Source organism: Heterodontus francisci, chromosome 38 (assembly GCF_036365525.1).
Source record: "Heterodontus francisci isolate sHetFra1 chromosome 38, sHetFra1.hap1, whole genome shotgun sequence".
NCBI lineage: Eukaryota > Metazoa > Chordata > Chondrichthyes > Heterodontiformes > Heterodontidae > Heterodontus > Heterodontus francisci.
Genome location: NC_090408.1, coordinates 7,135,729 through 7,153,128, shown reverse-complemented (window position 1 = coordinate 7,153,128; position 17,400 = coordinate 7,135,729). Strand labels below are relative to the sequence as shown.

At 41.9% G+C, this 17,400-nt stretch overlaps 1 protein-coding gene across 8 annotated transcripts in view; it reads left to right on the top strand.

Annotated features, from left to right (window-relative positions):
• The window catches only part of asb7 (ankyrin repeat and SOCS box containing 7), an 87,865-nt gene that overhangs the window by 43,734 nt on the left and 26,731 nt on the right, over positions 1-17,400 (top strand). For 5 of the 8 annotated variants that reach the window (XM_068017677.1, XM_068017679.1, XM_068017684.1 and 2 more), the window contains 2 exons: positions 1,930-2,200; positions 13,732-14,337. In XM_068017677.1, the coding sequence (XP_067873778.1) occupies positions 1,990-2,200; positions 13,732-14,337 (817 nt within the window). In that variant the 5' untranslated portion in view covers positions 1,930-1,989. Of the gene's footprint in view, positions 1-1,929; positions 2,201-6,499; positions 6,773-13,731; positions 14,338-17,400 lie in introns of those variants that run through there. The other 3 variants (XM_068017680.1, XM_068017681.1, XM_068017683.1) reach the window with 3 other exon arrangements.

Sequence of the window (17,400 nt, the reverse complement as noted above, 5' to 3'; positions counted from 1 at the left end):
TCTATGTTTCTATGTGTAGGTCCTGGCACCTGATAGGATATCCAAGTAGGGGACAATGTGCATAGCAAACTTTTTTTTTACAGGTGTGCAAGATAGGGCTTTCTCTACCTATTGTGCTTTACTCCTACACTTAGTGCAGGTGGCATGTCATTTAAATAATGGCCCAGATTTTGGGGTGGTAATGAAACTGTCAGCATGCACTGTCATTAACCCACTGAAACTGACAGCAACTTCTGTACTCCACACAAGCACAGAAATCCAGAAATTGCGCTCAGTGATTCTATTCCCAGACTGCAAACAATTAAATTGACAAGAACTTTCCCCTTCATTCTGTTGGTCTCGCTAAAACCTCTTGACACAGTTACACCTTGTTGAATGAGCTGTAATTAGATCTTAAACAGCATACTAACATCACTGTTAAACACCCTCATTGACCCTGTGAAGCTAATTTTATATTTGTAGAATGTCAAATTTGTTCACTGCAAAAAAAACTCAATTAATTTTTTAAAAGAAAGTTTGTTTATCTTTGTTTTAGCTTCTATGTTAACCCAATCATATTTATTTCACTATCTGAAATTTTAAATCCAAGATAAAGGCTAGTGAATGCTTTTAACATCCTGATCTGCAGTGTGTGAATACATCAATGTGATTGGCTGCTTACCTGCTTGCTGTCATCACTGCTGCTGTACGCCAACCCATCCCCATGACTTGGCATCAGAATTAAACTGTTGTTGGGAAGGGGGAAAAGTGCGCCACAGAGATTGCTAGATTTTTGTGGACAGCTTTCTTCAAGGTCTGGCAAATGCCATTGCTTGGCCACTGACCAAATAAAATCCAGCCAATGAAACCAGACCCTATAAGGTGGTGGTCTATCATTTTAGAACTCTCAATTTGAATGTCGGTGCTACTCCCTGTGTGAAGCAGCTGCAATATAACCAATCTGCAGATCTGGACTAGAAATTTGTTATGAGCTGGGTCATCAGTTCGGTCAAGTTCACTAGTGAACTTAAGACTCGACTCATCTTTTGGTTCAGCCATTTGAAATAATCTTGGGGGTTTCTGATGTGGTTGTCATTACCTGACAAAAAATATAGTATACATAATTAATCCAGAAAAGTTTGATTAATCTAATCCTTTATTAGTCTCTTGAATTCTGAGGTAATTGGTTAGCTCAAGAAGAATATGAATTTTAATAGGTAGTAACTGAAATTTGCATCAAAACTATGTTGGTGTCATTAGGTCTAAATTGATTTTTCTTTGACCTACTAATGTGCTGTGTGGTACACAGCACAACATGCTACACATAGAGTACATTTTACAGCTAAATGGCAGGAAGAAAGACATAAGATGTCCTATGTGAACGATTGTCTTGTTGAATTTGTTAATCACATCTTTATGTTTATTTAGATTGGTAATTCCCGCTTTAAATTTTATGTTACACATGTTCATTCTGTTAATTTACAATTACCCAGGCTGTAAATGTGGAGCCTCATTTAGAAGAGAGGCACTGATGGGCTGCCTTCAATTTTGATATCTTTGAGGGGAAGGGGGATGCGTGCAAACTGTGCTTGAAGTTTAAGATCCTTAGAAAATTTGAACTATTTTCCTGCAGTGGACATTGGGAATGCTTTAGTCTGTTTAGTATCAAACTTGTGATAGACGAATAGACTTTTTTTTTTAAAAAGAGGGGAATGGCATGAGGAGGCCCTTTAGTTTTACAATGTCTGTTGTTGGAAATTCATAGTGCAAATAAAGCCTGTTATTGTTAAACAGACCCTCTAACAGATTCCCTCATTCTATTTATTGATGGATTTGCTGAACCTACCACCCGGTCTTTTTCAATTACGAATTCTATTAGAGGGTTTAATTTTTATAAAATGGTTTGGAGATTGCCATTACGTCTAACTAATTTGTGAATTCTTGTTGAAGTTTGATGAAGGTGTAGAACATTGACCTCATGCATCTATTGTGACAACGTGACTCACTAGCATGTTCCATCATCACTGTAGAAGAAACCCAGAACTGCAGCAGGAACTGCAAATCCAAAATGCTGTTGCAGCTGGTGATGTTCATACAGTGCGCAAGATGCTGGAGCAAGGCTATTCTCCTAATGGTCGAGATGCTAATGGATGGACACTGCTCCATTTCTCTGCAGCTAGAGGCAAAGAAAGATGTGTTCGAGTATTTTTAGAGCACGGAGGTAAGTGAAGGCAGTGCCTCAAATCTACACTCTTGATAATTTATTTGGAATTGCTGGTGTCTTTAATTAGCAAAAATTATCTTTTTGTAACCATCTACTTGTTGGTTGGGTACAGTCCGGTCATCTAGAAATTGTAGATTAAAGTGATGGTACCAGTGAAGACATGTTGAGAGGTATGGAAGTAAAGAAATTGAAAATTCTGTATTGGTTATTAACTAGATAATTAATTGGCCATTTAAGTTTGAACTGTAACTGTATCAGGAGGTGAAAAATCATGTCTGAATAGTCCAGTCTTTGTATTTTGTATCCAGATTATTTACCATGAGACCATGGTAGCAACTGAAGTACATTTATTCAGGATAAAGGAACTGTACGTAGTGCTGACCATATTTCAAATTCTGCATGATTTGAAGATGTTACTTGGTAACAGCAATGCTTGTTTTGAGATTGCAATTTTTGAATTTAGCATTTACAAGATATCTATTGCAATACATCCATAAACTAATTAAATGAGAAAGCTAAAGGTGTGTTTTCTTCCAGGTATTGAATGTAGTGACTGCAGAGAAGTCCATTAAAGGAGTGGGAAACTGAGTTAAAAGTATTAATGGACATTCTTAATTAGGCACCCATCAGATATGGTAGGAGCTAGGCCTAGCTTGTTTATTTCCAGGAAACCACAAGCTTAGCATGTACATTAGATTTGCTTCGGATGCAACTATCCTGAAAGATTGAGTAGGGTGGGGCCCTTTTTCAGTGAAAAGAGAAGACCAAGAGAAGATCTGATAGAGGACTTTAAAGTTATGAGGGGGTTCTTTAGGATGGATGTGGAGAAACTATTTCCACATGTCAGTGAGTGTAGAACAAGGGGGCTTCAATATAAAGTAGGCACTAACTCATCAAATAAAGCATTTAGGAAAAATTTATTTGCACAGAGTTGTGAGAAGGTGTACTGACTGACACTTGGAGTGGTTGAAGCAGATAGCATTGACACATTTAAGGGGAGGTTGAAGCATACACGATGGAGAAGAGAATATGGGGGCAGAGTGGGAGAAGGTTCATGTTTAAACACCAGATTATGCCAGTTGGGCCAAATGGCCTGTTTTGTTGCTGTAGATCCTGTGTAAATAAGAAACTACAACAGACTAAGTACTGACCCCTGTGATACTACACTCAGCACCCCTCTCATTCTGGCACTAAGTACTATGTTTTCTATGTCCCTTGTCTCTGATTTGCTTGATGGGTATTAGTTTCATTACTTTATTTTCTATTGGGACTTTTCCTGAGTCCTAATAAATTGTGTGATAGAAACTTCCATGATCTATTTTATTTGTAATGCCTTCAAAGAATTGAGTAGTTATGCCAAGTTGGACTTCCCACTCCTGCAACTGCACTAACATTATTGTTATAAAGGTACTTCTCCAACAAATTTTGTTCCTGGTTGTCTTCAAAGCTGAAGGAATTATGCCATTTTCCAGAGGATTTTTTACTCTACAGTGTTTTTAATTCAAAGTACTGCCTGCTCACTGATTTTAAAATGCATTTGTTGTGCTGTACTAATTGGATAGTGAACCAATAATTTTTTTCCCCCAGGGAGCACTTCTATATAATAACAACTTTAAGCAATTCTAAATTCTTCATGAAATCAAAAATTCCACCATGTATCTTTTTAAACTTCGGTTTTCTTGTTGGTCGCAATAGGGATTGGACTTAGCTCCAGCCTTACCCAGGTCAGGATTTTTTACAGGTGTGGTTGCTGGTGAAGCGGCCATTTATGATGCTACTCTTGCACCTGCCTTAGATGAGGAGGGAAACTTGCACAATCCTTTGCCACGATCTAGTGTTGCTGAAGGTGCCGGTTAAAGAGGGAAAAACTTTTATCCCCGCAGACTCAATAGTCCACATGTCCTCCTTTTGCGTTGTATTATTCTATGGTTCTATGATTCCAAATTTTACAATTTTCTGTTTCAACTTGTACAACGTATTCTCTTTAATTTTAACACATCTCTCTGTGGTCTATAGCAATGCTGGGCGTCAGGAACAAATACGTGCCTTGTAGCCAACTTGGCTAAGGAAAACGTTATTTGCATCCTGTTGTAATGCTGTTACCCATATTTTCGGTGGAGATAAAGAACAAAGAACAGTACAGCATGTCTGCGCCGATCTTGATGCCTGTCTAAACTAAACCCTTCTGCACTTTCGGGGTCCGTATCCCTCTATTCCCGTCCTATTCATGTATTTGTCAAGATATATGCCTCTCCCCTGTCTGCCCAGTTTGTGCCATTAACAAACCAGGGAAATTTGCCCCTAACTCTATCCTTAACCAGTCTTTTTTACTATTTCATTCTGCATAACACCCTTTGTTCGATTTCTCCCTCATTCTCTTTATGCACATTGATGCCTTTTTAAATCTGTTTTAACATTTTCTTGGATTCTTTCAAAATTAGTTATTTTTAAGTTTGTTTGCTCACCTGTTTGGGAGACTGCTTGTTTGGCACTCACTTATTTGTGTCTGGTTTATATATCTATCTTGTATATTTAATATTCTGTAGTTTTAAATGTTTTTGATTTTTGTTCCGCTCCTTTCTCCCTCTAAGCAGTGGATCCCTCATTCCAATAACATCGGATTTTCTGAAAACCTATCTTCCTGTATTGGTCCTTGCTAGTGCTGATTGCCAGGTCACCTCCAATCCAGATGTTTCATTATTGCTAAATTGTTGATTCCACCCTCACAAGAACCAAGTTTAGATGAGAGTTTCTCCCAATGATGCATTATGTCAAGCTCCCGCCTTGCACTCTGGTTACCAGTTTGTATTCTTTTGCTGTGTTTCCATTCCCGGTTAATATTGGGTTGATTAATATTAACTATTATTACAATATTATTAACTGTTCAACTCCTAATGTCATCTACTTTTATCTGCTCAGCACAGCTTCCAGTTGATGAGCTGTCTACCTGTTCTTATTTAACTCCAACCAGACTATTTAACTTCTTCCCCACATTAATCATAGCCACATGATCATGCACATTTTACCTGAACTCCTTCGTTGTTGCTTACGGTTAGTCTGCAGTCTGGAACACTGTTGTGATCTTTAGCATGGCCACCTTCTGGAGCAGAGTTTGAGAGAGTGTAAAGTGATGGCAAGTAGAGAACCACAAGGGATTATTATAGTGCAGTGGTTGGGTGAGGTGTAGAAGACAACAGCAATGGAATTTTAGAGGGTAGAGCACTGTCCCAATCTTTGTCCTTGTACCCAGCCCCCCTTCTCTGCCCCTCTCTTTTCTCCCCCCCCCCCCTGCCATTCTTGGATACTTGTCTATTCCCCCACCCCAACACGTACTTTAGCCCCCTTGGACACTTCCACTCCACCTCCACCCTGTCGCTTCCACTCCACCTCCCCACCCAGGCCTCGACCTCTCTATCTTCACCCTATATGGTAGAAGGTATTATCTTGTGTTTTATCCCTCCTTCTTGAAGAAATACTTCAGGATGAGGTCTTCGTTTATTTGATATTTTTTTTTAAACTTTGAGGTAAAGTGCTTCTCTTGTTTCTTGCACACGTTTGTCCCAAATGTGGACACCAAGCTATGAATAATGCGGGTGGTATATTTTAGTGATAGCCAACTCGTAATAGAAAATGTCACCTTCGTGTTCTCTCCTACGTAACAAATGGTTATGCTCCTTTAGTCTGCATACCTTGCTCCTGTTAGTAGCGCTCTTTAATTAGGCCTAGCTCTGTGACCCTCTCAAATGTGACTTGCTGTTTTTTCCATTCAGTTTACTATGATTTTCTGCAGTTTGTCACATCATCTAGCACTGATCACTCTATGCAGTGCATCTTGACTTTAACTTTTAATTGTCTGTTTTTTGATGCTTTTACAACTCACTAGGTGGCAGTGTAAGCCATTGAAGTAATGAATCACTTCTAGATTCCTCTTCGGGAATCAAGTAATCCCACACTTTGCATAATGTTTTGAAAAGTATACTCACTGACGATTTGTATAGTGTGACATGACAGTTTGTTCTATTTAAAACTGATCTGTACTTGAGCAATATCAAATGCAATATCTCTGCTGTGTGCATGTCAGTTTGAATTTCAAATAGTTTCGAGCATGGTAAAAGTGAAAATTTTATAGTTTTTTGATTGACTTACACTGAGTTTCTAGTGTTGCAACCATATTCCAAAAACATAGCCCACGTGACTTTAGTGCAGGAGTAGAGCTCACTATAGACTGCCACCAAACCAACTTGTTCATACAATGTTTTAGAAAATTGCTTTAACTTGCATTCTGTATCTGTCTAGACAGAAACCCTGTCCAGTGCCAGCTTTAATTAAATGGAAGCATCCAGGTCAGATGTTTTGTGGATTCGAACCTCGCTCTAGGATTTAAGCCCATGATCTAGGCTGACGTTTCAGTGCCTTACTGAGGGAGTTCCGCACTTTCAGAAGAGATGCTAAAGCCAGGTCCAATCTGCATGTTCAGAGGAACTAAAGATCCAAAACCCTATTTGAAGAACTGGGTACTTGGCCAACATTCCTCCCTCAGCCAAAACAAATTAAAAAAAAAATTCACTGGTAATTCATTTATTCATGGGATCTTGCTATGTGCAGAAATGGTTGCTGCATTACCTACATAAGTCGTCATATTTAACATTTATGCTATGGGAAGTGCTTTGGGCCATCTAAGACATAAAGCATCATACAACTGTGTTCTCCCTTTAAATGAAGGAGTTCATATATATATATATATAATGTGCGTGTGTGTATAATATAAAGATGTTCTTAAGATGTTGCCCTGAGGTTATTAAGGATTAATGATATAGTGTGCGATTGGAGTCAAAGCTAGGCTAGATTGGGTAGGGGGATCAGATCCTTTTCCTGAAGGATGTTAGTGAACCATTGGGTTTTAATGACAGTCCAGAGGTTTCATGTTCATTTTCTGATGCTGGCCCACCAATTGTTAGATCCATTGAACTTCGTTTTCACAATTTGTAGTGGTGCGATTTGAATTCACATCCTCCAGATTGCAAGCCCAGTACCATAACTACTAGGCTACTGTACCTTTTTTATTACACTACACTTCATTGGAAGTTTACAGATAAGACCTGACTTTAAAAACAAGCATAATGAGCTCATCTGGAGCCGTGCTGTTTTCAGTTAGCCACATTAATTAGGCATTGTTCTACAATTTGTTTGAAAAGATGTTTAAGGCTGTGGATACATGCAACAGCTTGTACTATACTGAGCGCACAGACTAGAAGGTACTAAGTTTGATTTCTGGTCTGTGCTGAGTTAGCCAATCTCAGCTATTTAGCAATTGTGGTAACACACATTGGGCTCAGGAGCCAATGGGCTGGATGGGGTGAGCAAATTTGCCAAGGGTTCCATTCCTGATCAAGATCACGATATGACTCTGACAAAGGTAAACCATCCCTCCTCATCCTTCTCGACCTGTCTGCAGCCTTTGATACATTGACCGCGCCATCCTCTCTCCAGTGCCTTTCCACCATCATCCAGCTGGGTGGAACTGTATTTGCCTGGATCCATTCTTAGTTATCTAATCATAACCAGAATGTCACCTGTAATGGTGTCTCTTGGCACTCTTGCATAGTTATCTCTGGTGTCCCCTAAGGATCTACCCTTGACCGCCTCCTGTTCCTCATCTAATTGCTGCCCCTCATTCAAAAACACAGCATCAGTATGCTGACCGCCTAGCTTTACCTCACAACCAGTTTTCTAAACTCCATAGTCGCTAAATTATCAGACTGCTTGTCCAAAATCCAGTACTAGATGAGCAGAAATTTCCCCCAACTAAACTGAAGCCACTGACTTTGGTCCTCACAACAAATTCTGTTACCTTGCTACTGACTCCATCACTCTCACTGGCAACTGTGAGGCTGACTAGACTGTTCACAACCTTGACCCCAAAATGAGCTTCCTACTACATATCTGCACCATCACTAAGATTGCCTATTTCCACCTCCGTCACATCACCTGATTCCATCCATGCTTCAGCTCATCTGCTGTTAAAACCATGCCTTTAGTACCTCTAGACTTGACTCTACCACACTTCTGGCCGTTCTCCCACATTTTATCCGTTGTAAACTTGAGATCATCCAAAACTTTGCTGCCCATGTCCTTGCTCATAACAAGTCCCATTCACTCATCACCTCTGTGCACGCTGGCCTACAATTACTGTCAGTTAAGCAACACCTCAATTTTAAAATTCTCATCCTGGTTTTCAAATCCTTCCATGGTCTTAACTTCCCTATCCCTGTAATCTCCAGTCCCATGCTCTGTTCTCGGATTCTTGCCTCTTGAGCATCCCTGATTTTAATTGCTCCTCTATTGTTGGCTGTGTCTTCAGCTACCAAGGCCTCAAGATGTGGTATGGTAGCATAGTGGTTATGCTACTGGAATAGTATGCAGAGGCCTAATGGTCTGAATTTGAGTTCAAATCCCACCACTGTAATTGGGGAATTTAAATTCATTAGCTTTTTGTTCCAAATGTATTTATTTAGTGTCGGTAATGGTGAGCATGAAACTTTCAGATTGCCATAAAAACACATCTGGTTTACTAATGTCCTTCAAGGAAGGAAATTTGCCATCTTTACCCAGTCTGGCCTATATGTGACTCCAGAACCAGAGCTATCTGATTCTTATCTGCCCTCTGAAATGGCTTGGCAAGCCACTCAATTGTATTCAAGGCGGCGGCTCACCATCACCGTTTCAAAGGCAATTGGGGACGGCAATAGATGCTGCCCTTGCCAGTAATGTCCAAATCCTGTGAATAAAAAAGAAATCCCTCCCTTAATTTCTTCACTTCTTTACCTTTCTTCCCTTCTTTAACATGCTGTTTAAAACATACCAAGCTTTTGGCCATCTACCCTAATATTACCTTATGTGGCTTAGCTTTATAATACTGTTGTGAAGAGCTGTCGGATTTTTTATTATGTAAAAGATGCAATATAAGTACAAGCTGTTGATGATGATCCAGTCATAGAATGAATCATGAAATGGTTATCGCATCGAAGGAGGCTATTTAACTCATCAAGCCCGTGCTGGCTCTCTGCAAGAGCAATTTTTTAGCTGCAGCTCCTACTTGTTACTTTCCAGAAAGCCTGATGGTGAAGGATAAAACAGGAGCCAATCTTTACACGCTTTTATAATGTCATTTCCCCATAGCCCTGCAATTGTTTCCCCTGTACCTGCTTATCCAATTCCCTTTTGAAAGCCACGATTGAGTCTGCTACCATTACCTTTTCAGGCTGTGGATCATAACCACTTAGTGTATTTATATATAAAAAATTTCCTCATGTCACCTTTGCTTTTTTTGCCAGCTACTTTAAATATGTGTCCTCTGGTTCTCAACTTTTTCGCCATTGGGGACTGTTTCTCTCTACTCTGTCTGGACCCTTCAAGATTTTAAATACCTTTATCAATCCCAGCTTCTCCACTCTATCCACATAACCGAAGTCTGTCATCCCTGGAGCCATTCTTGTAAATATTTTCTGCCTCTCTGAAGCCTTCATATCTTTCCTAAAGTGCAGTGCCCAGAATTGAACATAATACTCCAGTTGAGGCTGAAAAAGTGTTTGACGATTCATCATAACTTCCTTCCTTTGAACTCTATGCCTCTATTTATAAAGCCCAGGATCCCACATGCCTTTTTAACCACTTTCTCAACCTGCCCTGCCGCCTTCAACCATTTGTGCATATATACCCCCACGTGTCTTTGTTCTTGCATTTTAGAGTTGTATACATTAGTTTATATTGCCTTTCCTCATTCTGCTGATGAAAATGCATTATATTGCATTAAATTTTATCTGTCACGTCCACCCATTCCACAGCCTGTTTGTCCTTTTGAAGTCTATCGCTATCCTTACAGTTCACTATGCATTCAAGTTTTGTGTCATCTGCAAATTTTGAAATTGTGCCTTGTGCACCCAAGTCTAGGTCATTATATATGAAGAAAAGCAGTGGTCTTAATATCAACCTCTGGATGCACTACTGTATACAACTTTTCACCACTACTCTCTGTTTCCAGTCATTCAGACAACTTCATATCTGCTGCTATTGTCCCTTTTCTTCCAGGAGCTTCAACTTTGCTGGCAAGCTGATTATGTGGCACTTTAATCAATAAATGCCTTTTGGAAGTCCATTTACACCATGTCAACTACATTACCCTCATCGACTGTCTGTTACGTCATCAAAAAAACTCAACCAAGTTAGTTAAAACACAATTTTGCCCTTAACAAATCTGTGCTAGCTTTCCTTAATTAATCAAATCAGTCCCATTCTGCTGCTTTATCCCTGTAGGCCTGCAAGTTTATTTCTCTCGTATGCCCATCCAATTTCTTTTTGAAATCTTTCATCATCTCCCCTTCCACCACCCCCGTAGGCAGCATGTTCCAGGTTATTGCCACACCCTGTGTAAAAAGTTCTTCCTCACATTCCCCCCTGCACCTCTTGCCCAAAACCTTAGTCATTGTACCATTAGCTAATGGGATCCTTTGTCCTCCTTATCTATACCTATCATAATCTTGTACATGACTATCAGATCTCCCTTCAATCTCCTTTGCTGCAAAAAGAACACCACTAACTTCTCCAACCTAACCTTGTAGCTAAAGTCCCTCATCCCTGGAACCGTTCTGGTAAATCTCATCTGCATCTGCTCAAGGACCCTCACATCCTTCCTAAAGTGTGTTTAGAACTGGATGCAGTATTCTAGTTGTGGCCTAACCAGAGCTTTATAAAGATTCAGCATCTTCCCAGTCCTACCATTTTTTGAGCCAGCTCTCCACTATTACAGCAGCATCATATTCCCATGTGGCGATTTGCGCCTGCACTTCATCAGCCTTATTTACCATGCTTCGTACATTTTCACACATGCACTGTAAACCTAATTTAGTCCTGCTTGTATTCCCTCTTAGTCTGGCCCACCTAAAGCTTATTATTTGTCGCTCTAGTGCTGTGTCTCTCCCAATCCTTTGTGAGCCTTGTTTCTCCTTTCTAAAGCTACATCCTGCTGCCCATCCCACTGCCAAGTTAGTTTAAACCCACTCCAACAGACTAGCAAACTGCTCTTGAGAATATTGGTCCCGGCTCTGTTGAGGTGCAATCCACCCAGCACATAGAGGTCCCACCTCCCCCAGAACTGGTCCCAATGTCCCAGGAATCTAAAGTTCTCCCTCCTCCACTATTGGCTGTGTTTTCATCTGCTCTGTCCTCATATTTCTACACTCGCCAGCAGGTGACAGTGGGAGCAATTCAAAGACTTTTGAGGTCTTGCTTATTAATATCTTTCCTAGCTCCCTAAAATCTGCCTGTAGTACCTCATTCCTCTTGCTACCTATGCCGTTGGTACCAATGTGGACCATGCCATCTGGCTGTTCACCCTTGCCCCTCTGCATATTCTGCAGCCATTCAGTGACATCTTGGATCCTGGTACCAGAGAGGCAACTTATGCTGAAATCACATCTGCAGCCGCAGAAATGCCTGTCTGAACTGTATACTGGTTGGAGAGTGAGATGCACTATGGCCGGAATTTTATGTCTTCCCCTCCGCGCACCCCCGCCCCCAAACGGGAGCAGGCTGGTGACGGCGGGGCAGGGGTGTAATACAATTGAGTGGGAAGCAGGGGCTGCTATTCCTGACGCCTTTCCACCCCCACTACAATTTTACCAGGGGTAACAGTGGTGAGAAATTACCTGCCTGCCCCAGGCCAATCAAGCGGCCAATTAACTGCCACTTAAGGGCCTCCTCCTGCTGCTGCTGGTATTTTATCAGAGGCCGTTGGTCACCTTAGGCTCCACAGAAGGCTGCCGAGTTAAACCTGGCAGCCTCCTGGCAGGTTGGGGGGGCCCCTCCTGATTGGGATCCCTGTGCCCCACAGAGGCCTCCCCTCTGTGCCCCACAGAGGCCTCCCCTCTATGCCCCATGCCCCCTTTACTCTCTGGTGATCACCATCCCGTCTTTGTCTGCACAGTCTTAAGCTGCAGGGTGACCACCTCCAGAAGTAGCTCTCGGCCTCGTGGATGTACTCAGTGACACCAGCTGCTGCTCAAGCTCCCAAACCCAGAGCTCGAGCTTCTCTAGCTGACGACACTTCCTGTACATGTTGTAGTTCAGGCCACAAGAAGTGTCCTGGAGTTCCCACATGTCACAGAATGTGCATTCCACGAGACCGAGGTGGCCTGGCATCCCTCTATTATTAGACTGTTAACTTAAAAATAATGGTTTTTATTCACCAATCAGCACCTATTCCAACAAGTGATCACTGTCAAAGAAATGCAAAATATGCCTTAATGTAGTATTTTGTCACAGCTTCGGCACATCCCAGTGCACCACTTCAAATGAATAACTCCTGAAGATTAGTATCTGTTATGTAGACAAACATGCCAGCTAATTTACATACAGCAAGGTCCCACAAACAAAATGAGTTGGCTGAGGGACTAATACTGGGTAGGACAGGAGGGAGAACTCTGCTGTTTTCTGAATAGTGCTATTGGATTTTGTCCATTCAACTGAACAGGAAGATCTCAGTTTAACATCCTACTGGAAAGCTCCAGCATTGCCACGCTGCCCTGTATAAACCGTATGAGCCTGGATTATGTGGCCAAGTACTGTCCTGCAGCTTTGTTTTGGAGGTTTTTATTTAATAATGAAATATACTACCTCACAACGCCCCAAAGACTTTACTTCTATAGTTATAGATGTACGAAATAAGGCAGCCAATTTACATACATCAGGCACTACAAATTGCAATGAAAAAATAACCAGATCGTCTGTTTTAGGTGTTGGTTAAAGGCTAAATATCGACCAAAGGAGCTCCTCTGCTGCTCTTCAACTACTGCTATGGGACCTTTTATGTTTAACTGAGAGGGTAGCCGAGTCTCGCTTTGACATGTCATCTGAAAGGCAGAACCTCTAAATGTGCAGCACTCCCACAATAAGGCACTGAGTTGTTGGTCTAGACTTTATGATCAAGATCTAGATTGGGAATTGATCCCACAACCTTCTAACTCAGGCAAGAGTGCTACCACTGAGCTATGGCTGAACTTATGAATTCCTCTACCTCCAGACTTGTGTTTATTACCAGATGAAGTTATTGTATAGGTTATGTTAACTCTGTATAGATTAAATGAAGGGGTACTGCTTTTTTAAAATCTTGTTTATTATCACAGGTAGTATATAAGAGTGTAGTTTGGACTTGGAACTGCAACAATATGAAGGAGATTTCAAAATGAGGCTTTGGATGAGTAAGGCCCCAGCTAATGATTGATCAGCTGTTTGACAAGGTGGCTGCAGAGGCTAAAGTGAATACGAGAGTTCAAAATTCCCAAGGTGCAACCTAGAATTCATTAGGGAGAGAGGAAAGTTGTTCCCTATCCCTTAGAAAGATCTAAAGCCTTTCTTAAAATTTTCGTTTATATAATTTTACAGTCTTACCAATTAATTAGGTATTGAGACTTTTTTTCTCAAAAATCATTTCCTGGTATTGTCTCCTTTTAATTGTTTTTGATCTTTTCCAGCTGATCCCACCGTTAAAGACTTAATTGGAGGTTTCACTGCTTTGCATTATGCAGCTATGCATGGCCGAGCACGGATTGCACGGTTGATGTTGGAATCAGAACACAGACCTGATATTATTAATGCTAAAAGCAATGATGGATGGACTCCTCTGCATGTGGCTGCCCATTATGGCAGAGACTCATTTGTCAAACTGCTGTTGGAGTTTAAAGCTGAAGTCGACCCACTCAGCGATAAAGGCACCACACCACTTCAGCTGGCCATTATCAGAGAGCGCTCAAGCTGTGTGAAAATTCTTTTGGATCACAATGCCAACATCGACATTCAAAACGGTTTCCTGCTGCGATACGCAGTGATCAAAAGCAACCACTCATACTGTCGAATGTTTCTTCAAAGAGGGGCAGACACAAATCTTGGCCGTTTGGAGGATGGACAAACCCCATTACACTTGTCTGCATTAAAGGACGATGTGCTATGTGCACGGATGTTACATAACTATGGTGCAGATTGCAACACAAGGAACTATGAGGGACAGACCCCTCTGGCCGTCTCTGTAAGTCTATCTGGAACCAGCAGACCCTGCCTGGATTTCTTACAGGAAGTTACAAGTAAGTCATTCTTTTTGACATTTTTAGGGTTTGATAGATTAAATCAGGAAATACACCTCCGGCATATCTTGAGTGTCCTGTTCTGTATCTTATTTAAACTAAATTGCAGGAGTAAATTAACAAGAAATGAGTTTTTTTTTTAAATGCTACTTAGAATTTTCCATTTAATTTGCAAACAAAGCAATTTCACAAATTACAGCAAAAAATAGAGTAAAGGAGAAAGAAATTACACTCCTGTAGAGTCATAGGGTTACAACGGCATGGAGAGGCCATTCAGCCAATCAAATCCATGTCGGCTCTCTGTAGAGCAATCCAATCAGTCCCATTTCCATGCTCTATCCCTGTAACCCTACAAGTTTATGTCCCTCAAATGACCATCCAATTTCCTTTTGAAATCATTGATCATCATCTCTTCCATCACACTTGTAGGTAGCGAGTTCCAGTTCATTACCACTCACTGCATAAAAAACTTCTTCCCCACACCCACCCCCGCATCTCTTGCCCAAAACCTTAAATCTGTGTCCCCTAGTCCTTGTACCATCAGCAAATGGGAACACCTTTCTTTGTCTACTTTATCCAAACCTGTCATAAGCTTGTACACCTCTTGTCAGATCTCCCCTCAACCTCCTTTGCTCCAAGGAGAACAACCCCCCTTCTCCAACTTAACTTTGTAGCTAAAATCCCCCATCCCTGGAACCACTGTGGTAAATCTCCTCTGCACCCTCTCAAAGACCCTCACATTCATCTAAAAGTGCCTCCAGAAGTGGAGGCAATACTCTAGTTGTGGCCTAACCAAGGCTTTATAAGTTTCTGCATAACTTCCCTGCTTTTGTACTCCGTACCTCTATTTATGGAGCCTAAGATCCCATATGCTTTACCAACTACTCCCAATATGTCCTGCCACCTTCAAAGATCAATGCACATGAACCTCCACGTCCCTCTATCCTTGTTTTTCTTATTGGTTCATGGGATGTGAGCGTCCGCTGGCTAAGCCAACATTTATTGCCCATTCCTAATTGCCCTTGAGAAGGTGTGGTGAGCGACCTTGAACCACTGCAGTCCATATGGGGTAGGTACACCCACAGTGCTGTTTGGAAGGGAGTTCCAGAATTTTGACTCAGCGACAGTGAAGGAATGGCGATATAGTTCCAAGTCAGGATGGTGTGTGACTTGGAGGGGAACTTGCAGATGGTGGTGTTGCCATGCATCTGCTGCCCTTGTCCTTCTAGGTGGTAGAGATCCCGGGTTTGGAGGGTGCTGTCTAAGGAGCCTTGGTGCATTGCTGCAGTGCATCATTTAGATGGTACATGCTGTTGCCACTGTGCGTTGGTGTTGGAGGGAGTGAATGTTTGTGGGTGAGGTGCCAATCAAGCGGGCTGCTTTGTCCTGGATGGTGTTGAGCGTCTTGAGTGTTGTTGGAACTGCACCCATCCAGGCAAGTGGAGAATATTCCATCACACTCCTGACTTGTGTCTTATAGATGGTGGACAGGCTTTGGGGAGTCAGGAGGTGAGTTACTCTCAGCCAGATCCCTAGCCTCTGATCTGCGCTTGTTGCCATGGTATTTATATGGCTACTCCAGTTCAGTTTCTGGTCAATGGTAACCCCCAGGGTGTTGATGCTGAATTCCCCACTTATTGTAATGCCATTATATGTCAAGGGGTTATGGTTAGATTCTCTCTTGTTGGAGATAGTCATTGCCTGACACTTGTGTGGCGCGAATGTTTCTTGCAACTTAACAGCCCTAGCCTGGATATTGTCCAGGTCTTGCTGCATTTCTACACTGATTACTTCAGTATCTGAGGAATCACAAATGGTGCTAAACATTGTGCAATCATCAGCGAACATCCCCACTTCTGACCTTATGATTGAAGGAAGGTCATTGATGAAGCAGCTGAAGATGGTTGGGCCTAGGACTCTACCCTGAGGAACTCCTGCAGTGATGTCCTGGAGCTCAGATGATTGACCTCCAACAACCACAACCATCTCCAACCACGACTCCAACCAGCGGAGAGATTTTCCCCTGATTCCCATTGACTCCAGTTTTCTCGGGCTCCTTTATTCCCTACTCGGTCAAATGCCGCCTTGATATCAAGGGTATTCACTCTTACCGGACCTCTTGAGTTCAGCTGTTTTGTCCATGTTTGAACCAAGGCTGTAAGGAGGTCAGGAGCTGAGTGGCCCTGGTGGAACCCAAACTGAGCATCACTGAGCAGGTTATTGCTAAGCAAGTGCCGCTTGATAGCACTGTCGATGACATCTTCCATCACTTTACTGATGATTGAGAGTAGACTGATGGGGCGGTAATTGACCAGGTTGGATTTGTCCTGCTTTTTGTGGACAGGATATACCTGTGCAATTTTCCACATTGCCGGGTGGATGCCGGCATAGCGTACCCAGTCATATGACAGTGTTGTAGCTGTACTGGAACAGCTTGGCTAGGGGCATGGCAGGTTCTGGAGCAGAGGTCTTCAGTACTATTGCCAGAATGTTGTCAGGGCCCAAAGCCTTTGCAGTATCCAGTGCCTTTAGCCGTTTCTTGATAACACACAGAGTGAATCGAATTGTCTGAAGACTGACATCTGTGATGCTGGGGACTTCAGGAGGAGGCCGAGATGTGCACTTTTTACAACTGTGACATTAAGTCTATATTGCCTCTCCCGAGACTGTCTGCCAAAATGCATCACTTCACATTTCTCTGTATTAAATTCCTTCTACTTGTCTGCCCATTCTGACAGCCAATCTCCGTACTGTTGCAGCTGATTGGTATCATCCTCACTGCCTGCCATACCTTCAAGTTTGGCAGATTTTGGAATTTTACACTGTATTCCAATATCCAAGTCATTTTTTTTATATTGAATCTTGGGAAACACCACTGTCTACTATCCTCCAGTCTGAAAAACAACCATTTACTATGACTCGTGTTTTCTGTCCTTAAGCCACTTTTTATCCAAGCTGATACTGACCCTCCTTTTCCATGAGCTTCTATTTTGTTAACTAGCCTATTATATGGTACTTTGTCAAACACTTTCTTAAAAGCCATATAGGTAGCATCCATCCTCC